This window comes from Glandiceps talaboti, chromosome 20, assembly GCF_964340395.1.
Source record: "Glandiceps talaboti chromosome 20, keGlaTala1.1, whole genome shotgun sequence".
Taxonomy (NCBI): Eukaryota; Metazoa; Hemichordata; class Enteropneusta; family Spengelidae; genus Glandiceps; species Glandiceps talaboti.
In genome coordinates, this window is record NC_135568.1 from 12,430,860 (window position 1) to 12,448,899 (window position 18,040).

General features: G+C 34.6%; 1 protein-coding gene across 2 annotated transcripts in view; it reads right to left on the bottom strand.

The window, feature by feature from the left end:
* Positions 1 to 3,823: 3,823 nt before the first annotated feature.
* LOC144450860 (MPN domain-containing protein-like) overlaps positions 3,824 to 18,040 on the bottom strand; it is a 33,878-nt gene continuing 19,661 nt past the window's right edge. Inside the window, exons 2-15 of one of the 2 annotated variants that reach the window (XM_078141603.1) lie at positions 16,615 to 16,823; positions 15,758 to 15,904; positions 15,452 to 15,544; positions 14,106 to 14,482; positions 13,786 to 13,814; positions 12,672 to 12,744; positions 11,927 to 12,026; positions 11,025 to 11,097; positions 9,445 to 9,521; positions 8,067 to 8,238; positions 6,610 to 6,680; positions 5,830 to 5,919; positions 4,817 to 4,909; positions 3,824 to 4,224 (exon numbers count right to left, since the gene is read on the bottom strand). In XM_078141603.1, the coding sequence (XP_077997729.1) occupies positions 4,147 to 4,224; positions 4,817 to 4,909; positions 5,830 to 5,919; positions 6,610 to 6,680; positions 8,067 to 8,238; positions 9,445 to 9,521; positions 11,025 to 11,097; positions 11,927 to 12,026; positions 12,672 to 12,744; positions 13,786 to 13,814; positions 14,106 to 14,482; positions 15,452 to 15,544; positions 15,758 to 15,904; positions 16,615 to 16,823 (1,682 nt within the window). In that variant the 3' untranslated portion in view covers positions 3,824 to 4,146. Of the gene's footprint in view, positions 4,225 to 4,816; positions 4,910 to 5,829; positions 5,920 to 6,601; positions 6,681 to 8,066; positions 8,239 to 9,444; positions 9,522 to 11,024; positions 11,098 to 11,926; positions 12,027 to 12,671; positions 12,745 to 13,785; positions 13,815 to 14,105; positions 14,483 to 15,451; positions 15,545 to 15,757; positions 15,905 to 16,614; positions 16,824 to 18,040 lie in introns of both variants that reach the window. The other variant, XM_078141604.1, reaches the window with a different exon arrangement.

Consider the following 18,040-nt stretch of genomic DNA (forward strand, 5'->3'; position numbering starts at 1 on the left):
TTTCTTGAAACTTTATTGGGAGTTGCCCTCCACCTAAGAATCCAATGCATAGAACTAGTCATCCAGCTATCAACATATACACCTCAATAAAGCAGAAAAATATGACAAAATTCCATCAAAAAACACAGAAAATATCTACAAGTCATGAAATAAACATCAAACAAAGCCATGGTAAATCAACACCTGCAAATAAATTAATATGCAAATTATGCAAATTTCATTTCAATATTATGCATGAACTATTCCATAGTTCAAATAAATTAAACCTAAAAAACTCAATTTTTTTCTTTTCAAATTTTGATGAAATAAATCAGATACAGCAGTCAGTTATGCTGATAGGATGTTACAGTAGTATACACACCTGTTAAATTTGCATTTTATATATGAGAAAATGATTTTTGATTGGTCAATTAACCAATATAGAATTAGGTACCAATAGGCTTCTAACTTTCTTTACTATTGATCTCCTGAACCCTTGATGTGTAGTCGTCATGGCAATAAGTCAACGGTACTTTGGTAAAGATCTGATGATTACTTTGATTTTCCTTCATGAATATTTACCAAAAAATTCTATGGCAGAAATTTGTTCAAATATTTGCATCAAATCATGTGATTAGACTTCTGTAAATTGATTGGTTGTTGCATTGATTCACAAATTATCATAAAAGTCAAACAGAAAACCAGACTAGCGTGGCTAAATGAATAAACAGTCTATGAATGTCTACTGACTAGCGTGGCTAAGTGAATAAACAGTCTGTGAATGTCAAACAGTGAACTAATGTGGCTAAACTGAATAAACAGTCTGTGAATGTCAAAGATAGAAAACTCAACTTTTTCAAACTTCCACATAACTGAAATTAGGAAAACTACTTTATAAGATCCTGCAAACTGAAAACGGATCAGACAACCAAAACTGCTACAAAATGGAATTAACTATCAAAACTTTCCCTGGCAAGAACTACAAAATCAAAAGAGCTATAACAATTCTTTGGCAAGTTCTCTAATTACAAAAATGTCTATCAAAGAATTTTACACTGTTGCACCTCCTCCTATCAGTTTGACAGCTAAGCATTGTAAAAGATTATTGATAGTACTACACACCCCTTTTTCCTAAAGAATGAACTCATCCATCATAGGAAAACAATGGGATGAAACTAAATTAAGAACAAAGTGGGGTCAGTTTCACAAAAGCAGTCTGGTTCTATTCAGTCCTTAGCTAAAAACATGGCTAAATAAATACAAGCGAGTTTCTCAGTTACTTTTTCAGAATCACGCCTAAGTCATTACAATGTATCTCTCTCTTATTTAGTATTTAGTATCTCAAAGTTTGTGTTAACTAGTGACAGAATTCTACTTCGTCAGCTGAGGGTTTATTCACATCCTTAACTCACTTTAGACACAACTGCACATGCACAGGACACTATCTGTATATACAAGTACAGGTTAGTCATGCCAAACACATGTGATAAATAAAAGTACACTGTAGTTTCATAGGCACTATCAAGGTTAACATTGGTAGCAGAGCATAGAAGTGTCATTAGACAGCAATAACAATCCAGTGACACTGGGTCAAAGACATAGTGTATGAGACATGGAAGAATGAACTTGCCATTCGGAGACATGACAGATTTAACAAGCATTTGCCGTAACAGTAGTTTCATTGGTAATGTCAAGCGTTATTATTTGGGAAGCTTGAGATTAAAATACCACAACACATAGTCTCCGGCGATTGCAATTCCTCTCTAGAAAACGATGTTAAAATTTGACAAGATATACCAGGACTAGATTTTTAAAGATAGCATATATCAGTTTTTAGTTTAGCCGTATTTGTAGTTTCTGATATGTGATTTCAACTCTGATATGGTGTTCAAATGATGTTATTTGTCAACAGAAATATACTAAAGTGAGACTGTTATACACTGGACCCAATACACATGTAGTATATACCCTGAGCTAATTTGTAACCCAAACAAATTTGAAGATGATGAACAACATTAAAGTTGAAGTAACAGCAACTGGAATGCTGTTTTATAGTTGTTTTCTTAGACACAATAATAATCTTTTATTTTTATTTATACTGGATAGTTCTTTAAGTATATAAACACTTATCTCCCAAGAAGTCCAGTGAGAGCCATCCCTCATGGGTTCAGTGTTAATGCAGGAGGAAACCGGAGTACCCAGGGAAAACCTGCATTGTTCGGTAGAGTCAAACTGAATGACACTCTTCTTACTTACTACAGCATGGTAAATTTAATCAAACCCTGAATGGGTTTGTACCCGACTGCAGAGGTAAGAGGCAAGTGGTTTAACCACTTGGCCACCAAAAACCCAGTTGACTTTCTCATAACATTGTACACCCTGCACAGTATTGAATCATCTATGGGTAAATTGTTCATGCAGCAGTACACAAAGTATGGTGCAATATGTCCAATCAAATTGATTTTTTGGGTCTGCACTCCAAAAACAATCATAAATCTATGAATTTTCCAGACTCGACATACTTGGCTATATTGAATACTAAAATGTGTCAATGTCAAGATCTCAAGATCATTATGACCTTGCACCTGCATGGTGTGACCCCTTGTTTTTTTTCTTGATTTTTCACTGACAACTGGTTGGCGTTTTCTTGAACAAAGTAACAGTAAAAGATTATGACATATTTCTTAAGCACATACCACCTTAATAAGTTATGATACAATACAGTTATTGGTCAGTGTAGATATATAAATAGTTCAGGTCATCAGGTTTTTATATTATGAATACTACTACTACATAATTTAGTATTAAAACTTACACATCTGTTCTGTACCCTCACACATGTATACACCCTTATATAACCATTTTTGTGGTCCAAAAAATCAACTATAAAATTTGGAAGTTGGTCTTTCTGAATGAATTCAGACTAGAGGTATTTGTATGCATAGTACTTATGGGAAGAAACAGTAAAACTCAATATCACTCTGGATATTGGTATAAAAGTTAGATACTCCAGGTACTGAACTTTGAACTCTGACCCCTCCCACGAGTGACCTTTGAACCCTGAATAAATTAACACTTACTGAGGTTACGGTATAGATAGTACTTTAATATGAGAAGAGACAGTAAGACTGAACTCACAAAATCACTTTGATATACGTATAAAAGTTGTAGTTTATTTTTGGGCATGAATAATTTACGAAATTACAATTTAGAACAGGTCGGACACTCTCCACTTTGGCGAAACAGTGCACAGAGAAATAGTAACGCTTCCCGCCAGTCCTTCATATTCAGTGAAACTGTTGTTAATGCATATATATGCATTTCAGTCGGACTTATTTTTGCAGAAAAATCATTTCCACATATTTAGCTGAAATAGACCTACTGCTGAAATACATACGACTACAGTATTCTCGGTACTGATCTCTGAACTATGACCTCCAGGTGAACTTTGACCTCTGACCACAAAGTGAATGTCACTATGAAACTATTCGAAGGTTTATTAGATATGAATTTTATGATTCCTGAATGTTTTGTTGAGAAAAAAGTTTTTCCTTTTTCAACACAGCATAGTAACTGAACATTGAATGAAAACAAAGGTAAATATTTTGAAAATAAACATTTCGGATATGTCAATAAACATTCGCATCAAACCTATGTATGTTTAAAATATTCTGTTTTGTGGTTTGCATTTGTATATATTAATATTCTATCCTCTACGGTTGATAATGAATCTAATAATATGACTGTGAATGTGTTCCAAGTGCTGATTGGCTAATAACTGCTAACAGCATTTCAACAGCCAATCAAATGTGCTCTTTATGAAACCAGAAGCATGTGTTCCAAGTGCTGATAGGGTATTAAACAAATGCATAATATAAGCACTATTAGTCATTCTAATTTGACATTTTATATTCAAAACAAAGCCTAAAATGTATTTCAACTGCTGCTTGGCTGATAACTGCACAAACAGCATTTCAATAGCCAATCGTATTTGATCTATAGTTTTAAACTTCAGAGTAAGTTTTATATTTCATTCCTTGTTTGAATAAATACAATGTACTCTTTTATTAATCTTGAGCTTTCTTGCCAATTTAATTTCTTATTATTTACTGTATGTTTACTTTTTTATGCATTTTTCTCCTGTTTTCCCTTTTTTCAGTGAAATTTTCAGAGAAGTAACTGATGAAGAAATTCCAGAAATCTTCCATCTGTCTGGTCCTTTGGAAGTTTCTTTGCCAGTGATCCCTACAGAAAACAAATAAAACAGAATGCATGTAAGAAACATTCATATACAGATATTGCGAGATTGTATATTTTTTACTATGAAGGGATGAACTGAATCTCTTTAATGGGGAGAGGTAACATTTTGATATCTTCTAAACTGAACAGTATCCCAATCTGATTAAAATCCAATGTGGAGTACATGGCACGATTTCTTTTTGGCTGTTATGTTTACTGCTGTTTGTTCTTTTGTGAGCACTCATTACATACACCTGACACGATACCATAGGTTTTCCCTAACCCAATCTCATTGTCTGCGCTCCGTGCTCATTCTCTTTTTGAACAGAACTTTCTGAAATACTGTACCCGTATGTTTCAGTGCATTATGCGTTTTCACTGGTTGAGTGAATTCACTTGTGCTCTCGTGCGGCTTGGGAAAGTTATGGTATTGTGTCAGATGTATGTTCTGCTTGTATTTTTTTTTAATTTTTACAGTTTTCGTAACTTACTTTTGTTGTTGTGGAAAGTTTGTCTATAGTCAAGTAAATCAAACTTACAGGCTTTGTACTGAACTTTTTTTCTACACATAAAAACTATTTCATCTACTGTTTACTACCTTGAGTTTATCCATAAATGTATTAGATTGGTGCCACATGTCTGAGAAGCGTACCATGTCTGGACTCCCTTTGTAATAATCAGATAACCATTTCTGAAATAAAAACATTACATTCAAATTGTTACACTATGTAGTAAGGGAAAGGAGACAATTCAAGACTAAAGCTTCCCTCTGGGTCTCTGCAGAAACTTCCAGGTGTCTGAAAACACCTTTACACACCCTCAAACAGGTGATAATGAGCATGTAATGAGAACACAGCATCAGCTCAACAAAGAGTCTTCCCAAACAAAGAGTCTTCCCATCTATTGTTTTAATGTTCTATTGGTATGATATGCAAATATGAAATTGATACACCAGGTAATAGTTGGTCTGTGCTTTGTTGTTGAAATTCATTCACAGAAAATCAATCTCTATAATAATAATGTTGGTTTTTATATGTGCTCAAAGCCCTTTACAATTATTACCCCTGATATGGATCTATATTGGCACAATGGCCCTATATACTTCCTCAACTCCCTGGGGAGCATACAATCCATTACAGCCTTTATAAGTGCATAGAATTAAAGTATTCACATTGCAACTCTATCCTATCAGGTCCCCAATTGTACAGCTGGGTTGACTGAGGCACAGTCATGGTTCAAATCTTGCCCATTAAGGACTTTAGCCACTTTAACCACAAACAGCAGTGACAGGGCTTGCCCATCATGACTCCAGAGAGGGAAGTGGAAGGCATTTGAATTTTGGTATAATGAAGAACAACACATTTGCAGACACATAATCTTTACGGACCAGAAATGTGTTGTACAGCATTGGGGGGGGGGGGGGGGGGGGGGGGGGGCATAAGCCATACTACTGTTGCTAAATTCCATAACTCTATATTTAGAGAGTTTGCACTACATGAATGGATGAGGGGCCCTAAGCATAAAGAAATGTCGGTGCAAAATTAGTCTCCTTTTTGTTTAGTGATTTGTGATCAGAGAAATCACAGTATATAGAAACAGTGTAATACTTACCATTTCATTGAGAATATCTTGAGAGAGGTAAGTATCAACCTGACACTTATACTCTATATGCATAGGTGTACAATTCTTGCTGGGATTTGACTGAACAATGAAAGGAGAAAGCACAATTGGTTCATTATCATTTATTTATCACACAATGGAGAACAATTACTGTGACTACTTCTAGAATCACACTAGACAGTTGACAGTCATTTGGACTTTTAAGCAATACATCTTTGAAACAGGTTTTCATTTCATGATTCTCTTTAAAACATACTCATTAAGAACTATACCCAGTAACTGTATAATCTGTATCTAGCTATTTATCGTTTATTTAATATTTAGTTTACACCGCCCTCTAGTTACTTCAATTAACAGTGGCCATATGGATGAGGATTGGGTATTTATTTTGGATTTTTAATTTATAAAGCAATTCTACAATGGCTTTCTACTTTAAAAATCAATGTGAAACAACATATGCCAAATCTATGTGTGTCACTGAATACATTGCAAAAAGCTGGGAAAAATGTGCAAAAAGTTTGTATAGACATTTATCATGAGTTTGCCATGTTACAAACACAGATTTAGTCAATGTTTTTTCATATTAATTTTTCACATAGGAAGACATGATAAAATTGTTTTATGAATTAAAAATCAAAAATAAATACCCAGTCCTCATCAATATGGCCACTATAAGAGGTGATACAATGAGAAACATAGAATAAAGTACAGACACCCTATGTATAGTTATGATATTCTTGTCCCATGCACTGTAAAGTTGAACAATCTTACCTCATCTGGAGCCATTACCCAATATGCCCTGAGAGAAGATTCCTTTTTAGGTTGTTGATTATCATAGGGTGCTGAAGAACAAACAGACAATATTTATACTTATCATCAAAAGAACAACTGCTTAGAGTTGCACTAGCTGCAACTGGACCTTTTTGTTTTGTGTGAAAATGTCTTGTATAATAACTTACTAGTAATATAGTTCACCATGAACTGTATTGCGTCACTAGTGGGTTAACATATTTTTTGTAGCTGTATACATGGTAAATAAAATAAAATTGATTTTTGGGTCTCCTCCTAAAAATTAACATCGTCAACAACAATTGAAATTTCAACCTGTTTCTATACTGCTGATGGATAATATCGACCACTGATTAACACATATGTCTAATTATTGGTAATTTAATACTTTTCAGTGAATAGATTGTTGTTGGCTGATCGAAAAATGATACTACCAGTTACAACTAGTAAAGTATTAAACATGGTGGCAAATTCAAACCAAGTTATCACTCAAGACCTATAGTTTCAACTACAATAGATAATATTGACCACTAATTAACAGATACAATGTTTATTTATAAGTAATTGATCAATTTACGGTGAATATATTTCTGGTTATTTGACAAAAAATGATAATACACTACAGTTACAACTAGTATAGTTTTAACATGGTGACAGATTCAAAACCAAACTTTTGCTCAAGATTTAAACTTGTCACTACACTACCTACATATAATATTGACCACTAATTAACAGATACAATGTCTTTTTATAAGTAACTGGCCAATTTTTAGTTATTTGATGAAAAAAATGTCCCAGTTGCAGCTAGTACAGGTTTCGTGGCACATGACTGTAATAAATTCAACTTTTATGTTTTATTTCAAATTGTATACTTAGAGATACTCTTTCTTTTCCCAAATATAATCAATCATACAGACTTGAGGTCATCGATACCAGGTCACATTCTAGACATGAGGTCACTGACATGAGGTCACATTCCTGACATGAGGTCATCGATATGACGTCATACAGTTTACTAGAAATGTACACAGCTTCACAGATCATTAGTAACAGATAATGATTATGTGTGTTTATGGTCCTCTTTTAACAATGTGAGTATAGTTACATCAAGGCAGCCATTTGAAATGACAACACTGGCACAAACCGTATCTACCGGAGTCATAAATCATGCTTGATAGTGAGGCTATTCACCCATAACAGTACCGGGGTACCTAGATAAGGACACTCACCTATAACATCAGTCTGCCCTCTAAGCCAATTTGATGCACCACTGACACACACGATTTCCAGTGATGCACCAAAATTTGGTGTTCTCCTATCTCTTACTATGTGGTGACTCACAAGAAATGACAAGTTTTTTTTATTATACTGACTCACAACAATACAATTTGGCTATGATTAGAGGGCACACTGAACAGCATCTAGATATGGACACTCACCTATAATAGCCCCTAGACATGGACCAACAGCTGGTGATCCTGAGGCTTTGAGTTTCATTTGATATTCCAGCTGACAGTCTAGATCACGTAATGAGGGATGTGCTTGGCATGATGGATGACTGTGATACCAACCAACTAATATTAAACCATGTGAATCCATCCGTTGTCTGATCTGTTGGCAAACAGTACAGAAAGTCTTGAGTGATCGTCAGAAATGCATGTCTGGATAAAGTAGTTTTTTCTTTGTTTATAAACAATTACAATGTGAATTGTATTCCCCTTTGTCATCTTTGATCTGTTGGCAAACTGTACAGAAAGTCTTGAGTGATCATCAGATACGCATGTCTTCATAAAGCTTTTTTTTCTTTATTGACAAATACAGTGTGAATCCATTTGTCATCTGTGATATGTTGGCAAACAGTACATAAACTTTTGAATGGTCATCAGATACGCATGCCTAGATAACGTGTATCCTTTTGTGATCATTACGCAAGTTCTTACCCATCCCAAGTCCTGACTATCAAGTCGATTTTTTTTTAATACCAAATCGTAAATCGTGCAAACTTCTGTTCAGAAACAAAGTGTTGCTTGAGCATACCTAGCTACAAGCTAGATTTTCATAGCATATTGGACCTCATAGTGTAAGTGTGTGTAACCAAATGGTACACTTTAAATTACATGCCACAGACTTTACTAGATTGCACCTATGTAAGAAATGATATGACCAAACCACGCCACCCCCATGATGTGCAAGTTCCAGTGCACTGTACACAGGCTATTTGCATGAGTGCTTGCAGTGTTCTATGCAGCCGTACTTTCACAAGCATAGCGAGTGAAAGTGCAGCAGAAAACACTACATGAGTGCAAATACCCTTAAGTACCCACACTGGAACTTGCACATCATGGGGTTCTGTTATTCTTACATATGTTTGTCCTAAACAGCAAATTTCTGTAAAAATAACACTGTGCAATCTCATACTTTTGTGTTCAACAAATGACCTTTCTCCATTTGCATACCATTTGCATGTAGGTTATGTTATGGTTATCATTTGTCATGTAGGTTATGTTTTTGGTATTGTACTGCAGTGCAAATACCACTAGTATGCGCATGTACTGTGCAAGTAATCTCTAGTACACATGTAATAATACTTTTACTGGCTTACATACACGACAGATCTGTAACTACCACAGTACCAAGTATAAAAGATATCAAATTACAATTGTATCATCTTCTTTTGAAGTTTTTGTTTATGAAAAATAAAGTCTACAATCACAAGTTACCATAACACCACTTGCCCATCCTCTGAAATGTCATGTATTTAGAACACTTGAGAAGAGAATAAAGAAACAAACATTGTTGGTCAAAGTTCAAGCTTACCTCTTCCTCTACGATGAGAGCTGTGTCTCTATCACCAAGACGACAACGACAAGGGAAGGCTTGTAATATTTGCAAATCTGTAAATAAGTGGAAACAGAATTTAAAAACTTGCAAATTTTGTACTACAACACAGTTTAATAATAAAGTCACTATGTTCTGTACGTTGTGATTATTGTGCAACCAATTTGTCCAAATTTATCAAATATATTAACAGATTCTTACTTTTTCCATTGATATAATGTACTCGCTACTACCAAACCAGAGTGACTATACAGTTTCACACTCTGACAGCATGACGACTTTTTCCATTGATATAACATACTCGCTACTACCAAACCAGAGTGACTATAGATTTTCACACTCAGACAGCATGACATCGAACACAGTGTATTTTGTTACAAATGACATAAAACAAAATACAGACACTGATAGTAGGCACACATATAAAATGATACATTTTATCTCACTGTGAACTAATCAACATCATTGTCAGGTGGGACAAAGAAGATTCAAACAAAAAACTTTTTATTTGTGTTCATAGTAAGATAAAATGTAAGGTTTCATGTCTTAGCACGCTATCAGTGCCTGTATTTTCTTTCTGTACTTCATAACAGAAAATGTTATGTGAAAAGTAAAAAACATAATGTTGCCTAAATTGACACTTTTTCTGATTTGGTACATGTAGTATGTACACTGTTTATACCACATCGTGATCATTTCTCACTTACACCGATGATAGACTCATTTGTCTAATTTTGTAGATCAACATACATTTACAGGCTACAATAGTTTTAGTGCCATATCCTAGCATGTATGACCTTGGTGACCTCAGTAAATCTATGCATAAGTTGTTTATATAATACATGAATCAACAGGTGGTTGTATTGCCGACTTATATAAAGTACCAGGATGTGTGACCTCTGGGTCAACAAAAAGGTCCCCATACCAAGGGCGAGTTCAGGATAAAAATCCACGATCTGTTAGCTAAAATGTCCACGTCACTATGCTGTAACTGTGCCGGCTCTCATCTGCTATATGACAGCTAGCATAGTACAACGCCAACAACGTGGACATTCTAGATAATGAATCGCAAACCATTTTTATCCAGAACTCAATCCAGTTGTCTGTATAGGAATTAATGGTGGTTATGTTGTTGACCTCTAAAAGTACCAGGATGTATGACCTATGGGTCACAAAAGGTCAACACAGCAGTACAGGAATCAACAGGTGGTTATATTGTCAACCTCTAAAAGTACCAGGATGTATGACCTCTGGGTCAAGAGTAGGTCAAGTCACTTGGCTGACATACTAGTATCTTCATACATATGTTTTCAACAAGGTACACAGACACACAGATATACAGACACCCATACTTCAGTGCAACATAACTTATGCCTTCAAAAAAATAATGTCATGTAAGATCAACTGTTTTTCCCTTGACAATATAATGATTTCATCATTAAGTTTTGATAATTGAATAAAAAAGACAAGCCTGTGGATGTGAGCAGTACTTTATGTTAGCCTTTGGTACTTAGTCTTGGTATAACCAGGCCAAACTTGTGGATGTGATCAGTACTTACGTTGTGTGTTTGGGTCCCAGACACCACCTAGATAACCAACAACTTCACTTCTAGTCAGATGGCAGTGAAAATCCTGTAAAGAAAAGTAGAAAGCAGACAGTGACTATCCATACGTAGATGGGGTTGGACAACATAATTGAAGGCAAATTTAATATGTTCCGTATATAAGGTCACAACACAACATGCTAAAAAGTGTATAAAATTGATACCATGTTAATAGGTACATATATTTTTGCAACTGTCCTGGCAGTGTCTAATTCAAATTACACACAAAATTGATTATTCGCATCAAAATCATGTTCTACCAGGTACCTATTTATGTGACAAGGTAAATCACAGGAATGACACCTTCAGTGTGCCTTCTAATGATAGCACAAATTTTGTTGTTGTGAGTCAAAATGATACAAAATGGGATTTCTTGTGAGTCATCACATAGTTAGAGATAGGGGAACATCAGATTTTGGAGTGTCACCAGAAATTGTGTGCTTCAGTGGTACATCAAATTGGTTTAGCGGGCACCTTCCTGAGATAAATGGCATAAGAAAATCTAAAGCAACTTGGGAAATTTAGACAAACAAAGAATTTTTATCTTCATAGTATGTGTGTCACATAATATTTTCACTACTAGAAAATTTTGTGCCTTTACACTCTTTAGCTAGTTCTCAAAGACTAATTTTTACTAATTACCAGACTGGTACCATTGTGTTCACACATACAAGAAGGCATAGTCCCTACTTATTTTTGAGTTTTCGTTTTCCATGTGAAATAAGCAAAATAAGCATTTAGCGAAAATTTACAGATTTACAGTATCTACTGAAAAAAAACGTTGCTATAACAACTGTATATTTGAATAAATCATACAGTAAACTACAAAAGATATCTATAAACATTCTAATACTTACCATGAGCATAAGGCAGTTGGTTTTTATAGAAACAGAAAAGGGTTGATTTTTACCAAGAGATGAAAAATCAGCACATTGGACAAGTGTTTGTGGATCCCTGCTAAAGAGTAATGGAATACAAGAAACCATGTCAGCAAGACGAATGATTAGAGAAAAACAAATTGAAAATTTTCATCAAGTTTCTGCATTATTAAAGGAGAAAGGTAAGTATGATCAGAAACTTTAGCAATATGCAAATGTATGCAAATTGTTGTTCAAACATCAACTTTTGGCAACACTGCAGGGATATCCAGATTACAATAAATTATCAATATTCAAGCAGCTTTTGGCGACATTCCAAGAAATCTGTTCAAATGTATACAAAGTATCATTGTTCATACATTTAATTTTGGCAACATTCCAAAAAATCTGCATAAATATATACAAGGTATCATTGTTCAACATTCCAAGAAATCTGTACCCATGTACATACAAAAGTATCATTGTTCAAATGTTTATCTTTGGCAAGATTCCAAGAAATCTGTTTCATATCTTGTATATGCAAATTTTATTTTTCAAGTGTTATTGCATCATTGCCAACATTCAAGCAAGTATACTATAATGATGCTGCAACAACGCCAATGATGCAATAATGAAACAAATTCATATTTTCAAATGAATTTTAAGTCAATTAGCACAGAGTATGTTCATGCCAAAAGTAAAAATGATGAAAAGTTATAATAAAGATTTAATAAATTTGACTGACCATTCTGGAGTTCTTTTGTCGAGTGATGAGTAACTGACCACTTCTCTGTCTTTACTTTCTGATTTGACGGACCCTATGAATGATAAATTTAACCCTGTAGAAACGAAATACCACATGTACTTTCTGTTAAAGTACAGGATGTATTGGGATATACAGTAGACCAATAGATTATCATTTAGTAATACTTAGTAATACTTAGTAATACACAGACATAAGACAGAAATACATTCCAGTATTTTATTATAGACAACCACAATAAGATAAATTTGTAACACTCATGAAGACCAAATCACACACAAAGAAATCTCGCCATGTATCTTTATTTAGCATTTTGATTTCATGAAAGAACCCAATAATTTATTTATGTATTTACTTATTTTTGTTTCATTTTCTTATTTTTGATGTACTTATTTATTTAGATATCTAGTCATTTTGTATGTCTTTAGATTTCTAGTGTCTGATATGACAAGTGCAAATGTTTGTACGTAAGGCTAGTGACCATAGTACTAAATACAGGATTGATTGATTTAGTAATATTGTCCACGTAGAAATCTATGGATGTACTTGATTTTCAAAAACAAACGTGAAAAGTAAGCGGTAATATCCCTGAAGAAGACCCTGGATCTGCCCACTGATGGAAATATGGTGGTTTAAAAGAAGAATTTTTAAATAAATTTGTGAAAAAGTAGCTGGGAAAACATTGCAGAGTACCCGGTTGTTTTGTGCTGGCTACCAGCCCTTATCAACATCCCTGGAAACATAACACATTGTAATTCTACAATTGATGTACGATTGTGAATAAAGTATTTATAAACAAAATATGCAATATTGTTACAAAATGTATACACTACATATGGTAGATTTATCAAAATGTGTTCTTCCAAACATAAATGCATTTTGACTTGCCAATGAATAGTTTTAGTCCATGCCACCACTCCCTATTATATCACAGCCTGCCCTCTTGTGGTCCAAAGATGACATAAATACTACATTTGTGATATTTCATATTTTATAAACAAACATTACTGCTACAAAAACCTGTACGATAATTTCAAAAGTTTTGTTAATACTTTTTAATTTGATAATACAAAACTATTGTGATGAAAGTGTTTACCTTTCAATTTGATATCATCCATTAGCCTCCTGAAAGAAAATAGCAAAGATGTGTAAGCAGAGATAAACGAAAGGTTCCAAATAAACTACCACTGAGGGCAGCAGACTCTAAAGATGTCACTATAATGTTGCTGTCTCAATATCTAATATGGACATATTTGGATGGTAATCTGGTAATCTTTTATAAATCACGTAAATTTATATTCAGATTTTATTTAAGTGTCCCTAGTTACAGTCTAGGTTTTTTGTTGTGTGGGACCCTGACGTGTATGAAATAGATAATAGCTACCTACACTTTATTCTACCTTTTATTATACATACCGTTTTCTTCCTGTACCACCTTCTGTACCATGTTGTCTTGGAGTACTACCATCTTTCCTTGGTCTTCCCCTGGGTCGTTTCACCGGCATATTCCTAGCTTCGTTGCTGTAGCCATTTTGTTCATATTTAGGTGATCTCTGTGCGTGTTGTAAATTTGTTTGTTCCTGCCTTGGAGATCTGTACTGTTCATGAGGTTGTTGTTGTTGTTGTTGTTGTTGTTCTTGTCTCACTGATCTTTGTTGTTCAGTTTGTTTTTTATCATTATCACAATGTTTGTTTTCTTTATTTTCCCTGTCCTCGACGGTACACACTTTGTCTTCCCTGTTGTGTTTAGTACTATTGTTATCCGTGATGGAGTGGTTACTGGGGCTTGATGTCTACAAAGAAATTGACACATCAGTATGATTTGCTGTACATCATACATTTACTACAAAAAGCTGTTTTTTGTCTCGCAGCAGATCTCATGAGATCCCATGTGAGCCATTGCATCCATAGCAACCACTTGAGGGTGGTCAAGCTGAAAGTGATATACACTGAGCAACACTTTTGTTCTCAACATCAGCACATAAGGCCATGGTGAAAGCTTGAACACGATCACATTTGACAAATGTTGTTGCTAGACATATTTGCAGATCTTGCTAGATATGAAACATGATGTAAAATCCCTTATTATTCCCCAATAACTCTCTTCATTTAGCTGAGAAAAACTATGAATGACATAAGGGCCTTGTCACCACAAATGAAAGACAAGTACTAATAAAACCTTATCTCATACCTAATACTATTATCCGTGATGGAATAATTTGATAAATGATTTGTCATTTATGATATACTAAACTACAATTTGATACTGTAAACCTAGACATTTTTGCTACTAGAAAATGTTGCTAATTTGTGACTAATTTTTACCAGACTTGTACCATTGTGTTTGTGTACACGAAGACAATTTTAATTTTTTAGTCACTGCTTAATATTTTGTGTATTTGTTTTCCAGCGAAAATAAATCTTAAGAAAAAAATTTCCAGGTTGACAGCATCATCCCAAAGTCTTTGTTCAGCTGAAGAAATATGAGTGACCTAAGGGGCCTTATCACCGAGTTAAAGCCAAGTAGTCAACGTGTAGTGACAAAACCCTGATGTCATGAGTGCTTTGTGACTGAATGAAGGAAAATGATGGAGAACAATATAATTATACATGTGCATGCTTAACAGATGAGAATGGAAATTGCTGGAGGAGGGCTTCACCCAACACTAGATGAACATAGCCTCAGCTAACTAACTAAAACTATGCTTAATTTAAGAAAATATGAAAAATAATGTCATTTTGATGACCAAAACAATACATACCACAGGAGAGGGTATTTGAAAATCTAGCTCTGGATGTTGCTTTCGGAACCACACTGATTTAAATTGGTCCAGCTTCTGTCCTTTATATTTCACCTAGAAAATGAGTAACATGATAAAACATACAAAATATAAATACTAGTACCAGTAACTTGATTAGAACAAAGTAAACTGTACATGTCAACACCGAGGGCGCACAACATCATAAGTTATAGCTAACTGGCAAGACAGTACTTGATTTGAAAGCATTATTATGAAGTAAACTACATATATTACCACTGGGATGTACTATATTGCAATTTGACTTACCGATGACCAACCACAGCCTGATTTCTTTGCTGGATTCACAACCTTCTTACAGTATATGGCCCAGGCACTGGGAGAATTGAAGATCTGTTTTGTATCTTGCCACCGAATTTTACCATCTGGTAACAAGTCACCTGCAAACTTTTTACCCTGAAATATAAATCCAGATTACATTATAAGAACACATGAAAATACTCACACTTCGTGCAAACGATCAAGGTGACACAGAGCTACCAAACGGGATAGGATTTCTTGGGTTGTACTGTAATGGCTGCACTAATGTTAACATTTATAGATTCACTCACTGCTAGCAAATATAGAAAAGGGATATACTGTATACATATATACTGTATAGTATACCTTAAAGATATTAAACACTATCTCAGGTTTACAATTAGCCCAGACTCAAGTCATGAGGGGATTTTGACTATTGCTTCCCCTATTCGCTATCATTTCCTAAAATTTGTGTATTCATTTCAAACCAAAAATTAGATTATTTATGATTTCAGACAGTGACAATAATGATACGATAATCAAGTTTTAATATATGATACTGTTCCACTCTCCTTGTTAGTTCTAATCATATGATGTTATTGACATCATCTCACAGCAGGCAAATAAAAAAAAAATGAGAATTCGTGCTGGCTTTCTCGCCGAAGCTAAAAGTTTTTTTTTTCAGGAAATGCTAGGTGAGAGGAAAATGAGTCAAATTCCCCACATAACTTGACTCTAGGTAAGTTCACAATGTGCTATCTTTCTATCCAATTAGAAGTCTAGGATGCAAACTATGATGTTGGTGTGACCCTTGAATCTTAACCTTTGAACTCTCCCCATGTATCATAATGTAATAGAGTTCTTACCAGGTAATCCATAGATAGGCAACCCTCCCCAGCTTCTATGATTCCATCTGACAACAGCATTGCTAATGATATTCCACGACCTGTGACAACTTCACGTGATTTCTTCTTTGGTGTCGGTGTACTGTGGCTAACAGTTTCATCCTCCTCATATGCATTCATCTCCACATCGTCCTCAATGCTCTCATCCATGCCTGCAGACACAGGAGAGGCTATAAGAGTAGAAAAAAACAAAAGTTATTTACAACTCAACTCTAGAGGACAGTAATAATCATTGTGTTACATTACATGTCGAGAATGAATCGACAAACATTGAACAGCACAAAATAGTCTGTAAGATATGCCATGTCAGGGTGCCCTCAATACAAAGACCCCATGAGATCAAAATACATAATCACTGTTATGGAAATGCCAACCAGTGAATTAGTTGGGGAAATTCCGAACTAGTTGAGAATTTATTATGAGGTTCAATTCCCCTTCCACCTAGCTACAGTGCAGTACACATTGTTTTTAAAACACATTTTGCATTCAAACTAGAAAAGTAGTGATCATTGCAAGTGATAATATTTTTTACCACAAATGCTCATCAGCTTGGTAGATCAAATGACTTACAAAGATTATAACACACAGGCAGTTCAAAGTTTGATCTGTCTTGGTCAATGACCTTACATGCATCAGAATGACAAATTTAAATTAGTCACATGGTCCATAGACCCCATATCATTGGTGGTATGAGCCCCAGGGGTCCGATTACAGTATTACTAAAAGACAAATTCTATGGTTACATTTATATTTTTATTCTTTGTACATGTACATGCATAGTACTTTCTCAAACCATTTTGCAATTAGTAACCGGCACAGACCTGTACTGCCACAATGGCCCTATATACTTCCTATTAAAATTCCCTGGAGAGCATACAATCCATTGCAGCCTCAGTAAGCATATCGGATTAAAGCATCCATATTTTTTTTTTTTTTTTTTTTAAATTTATTTACATAACTGGTCTGTCAAAACCATTTTACATATCAAAAGCAAACTGGAAAAAATAAATATACATACAACAAAATAGTTACAGTTCATCAGAAATAAATATAAATTAATCCGTCAAAAAAGCACTGCCCCCGAATAAAAGTGCTTGTTATACTGAAAGCAAATACAAAGGTTAACAATAGTACACTCTCAAAAAAATCCATATTGCAACCTCTATCCATTTTGCAATTAGTAACTGGCACAGACCAATAATGCCACAATGGTCGTCCTACATGTACTGTATATACATGTACTTCCTATTACACTCCCTGGAGAGCATACAATCCATGGCAGTTTCCATAAACATACTGGATAAAAGTATTCACAATGCAACCTCTATCCTACCATTTAGTTTACTACAAAACAAATGGCGTGCAACATCACTTAATATTGTTATTC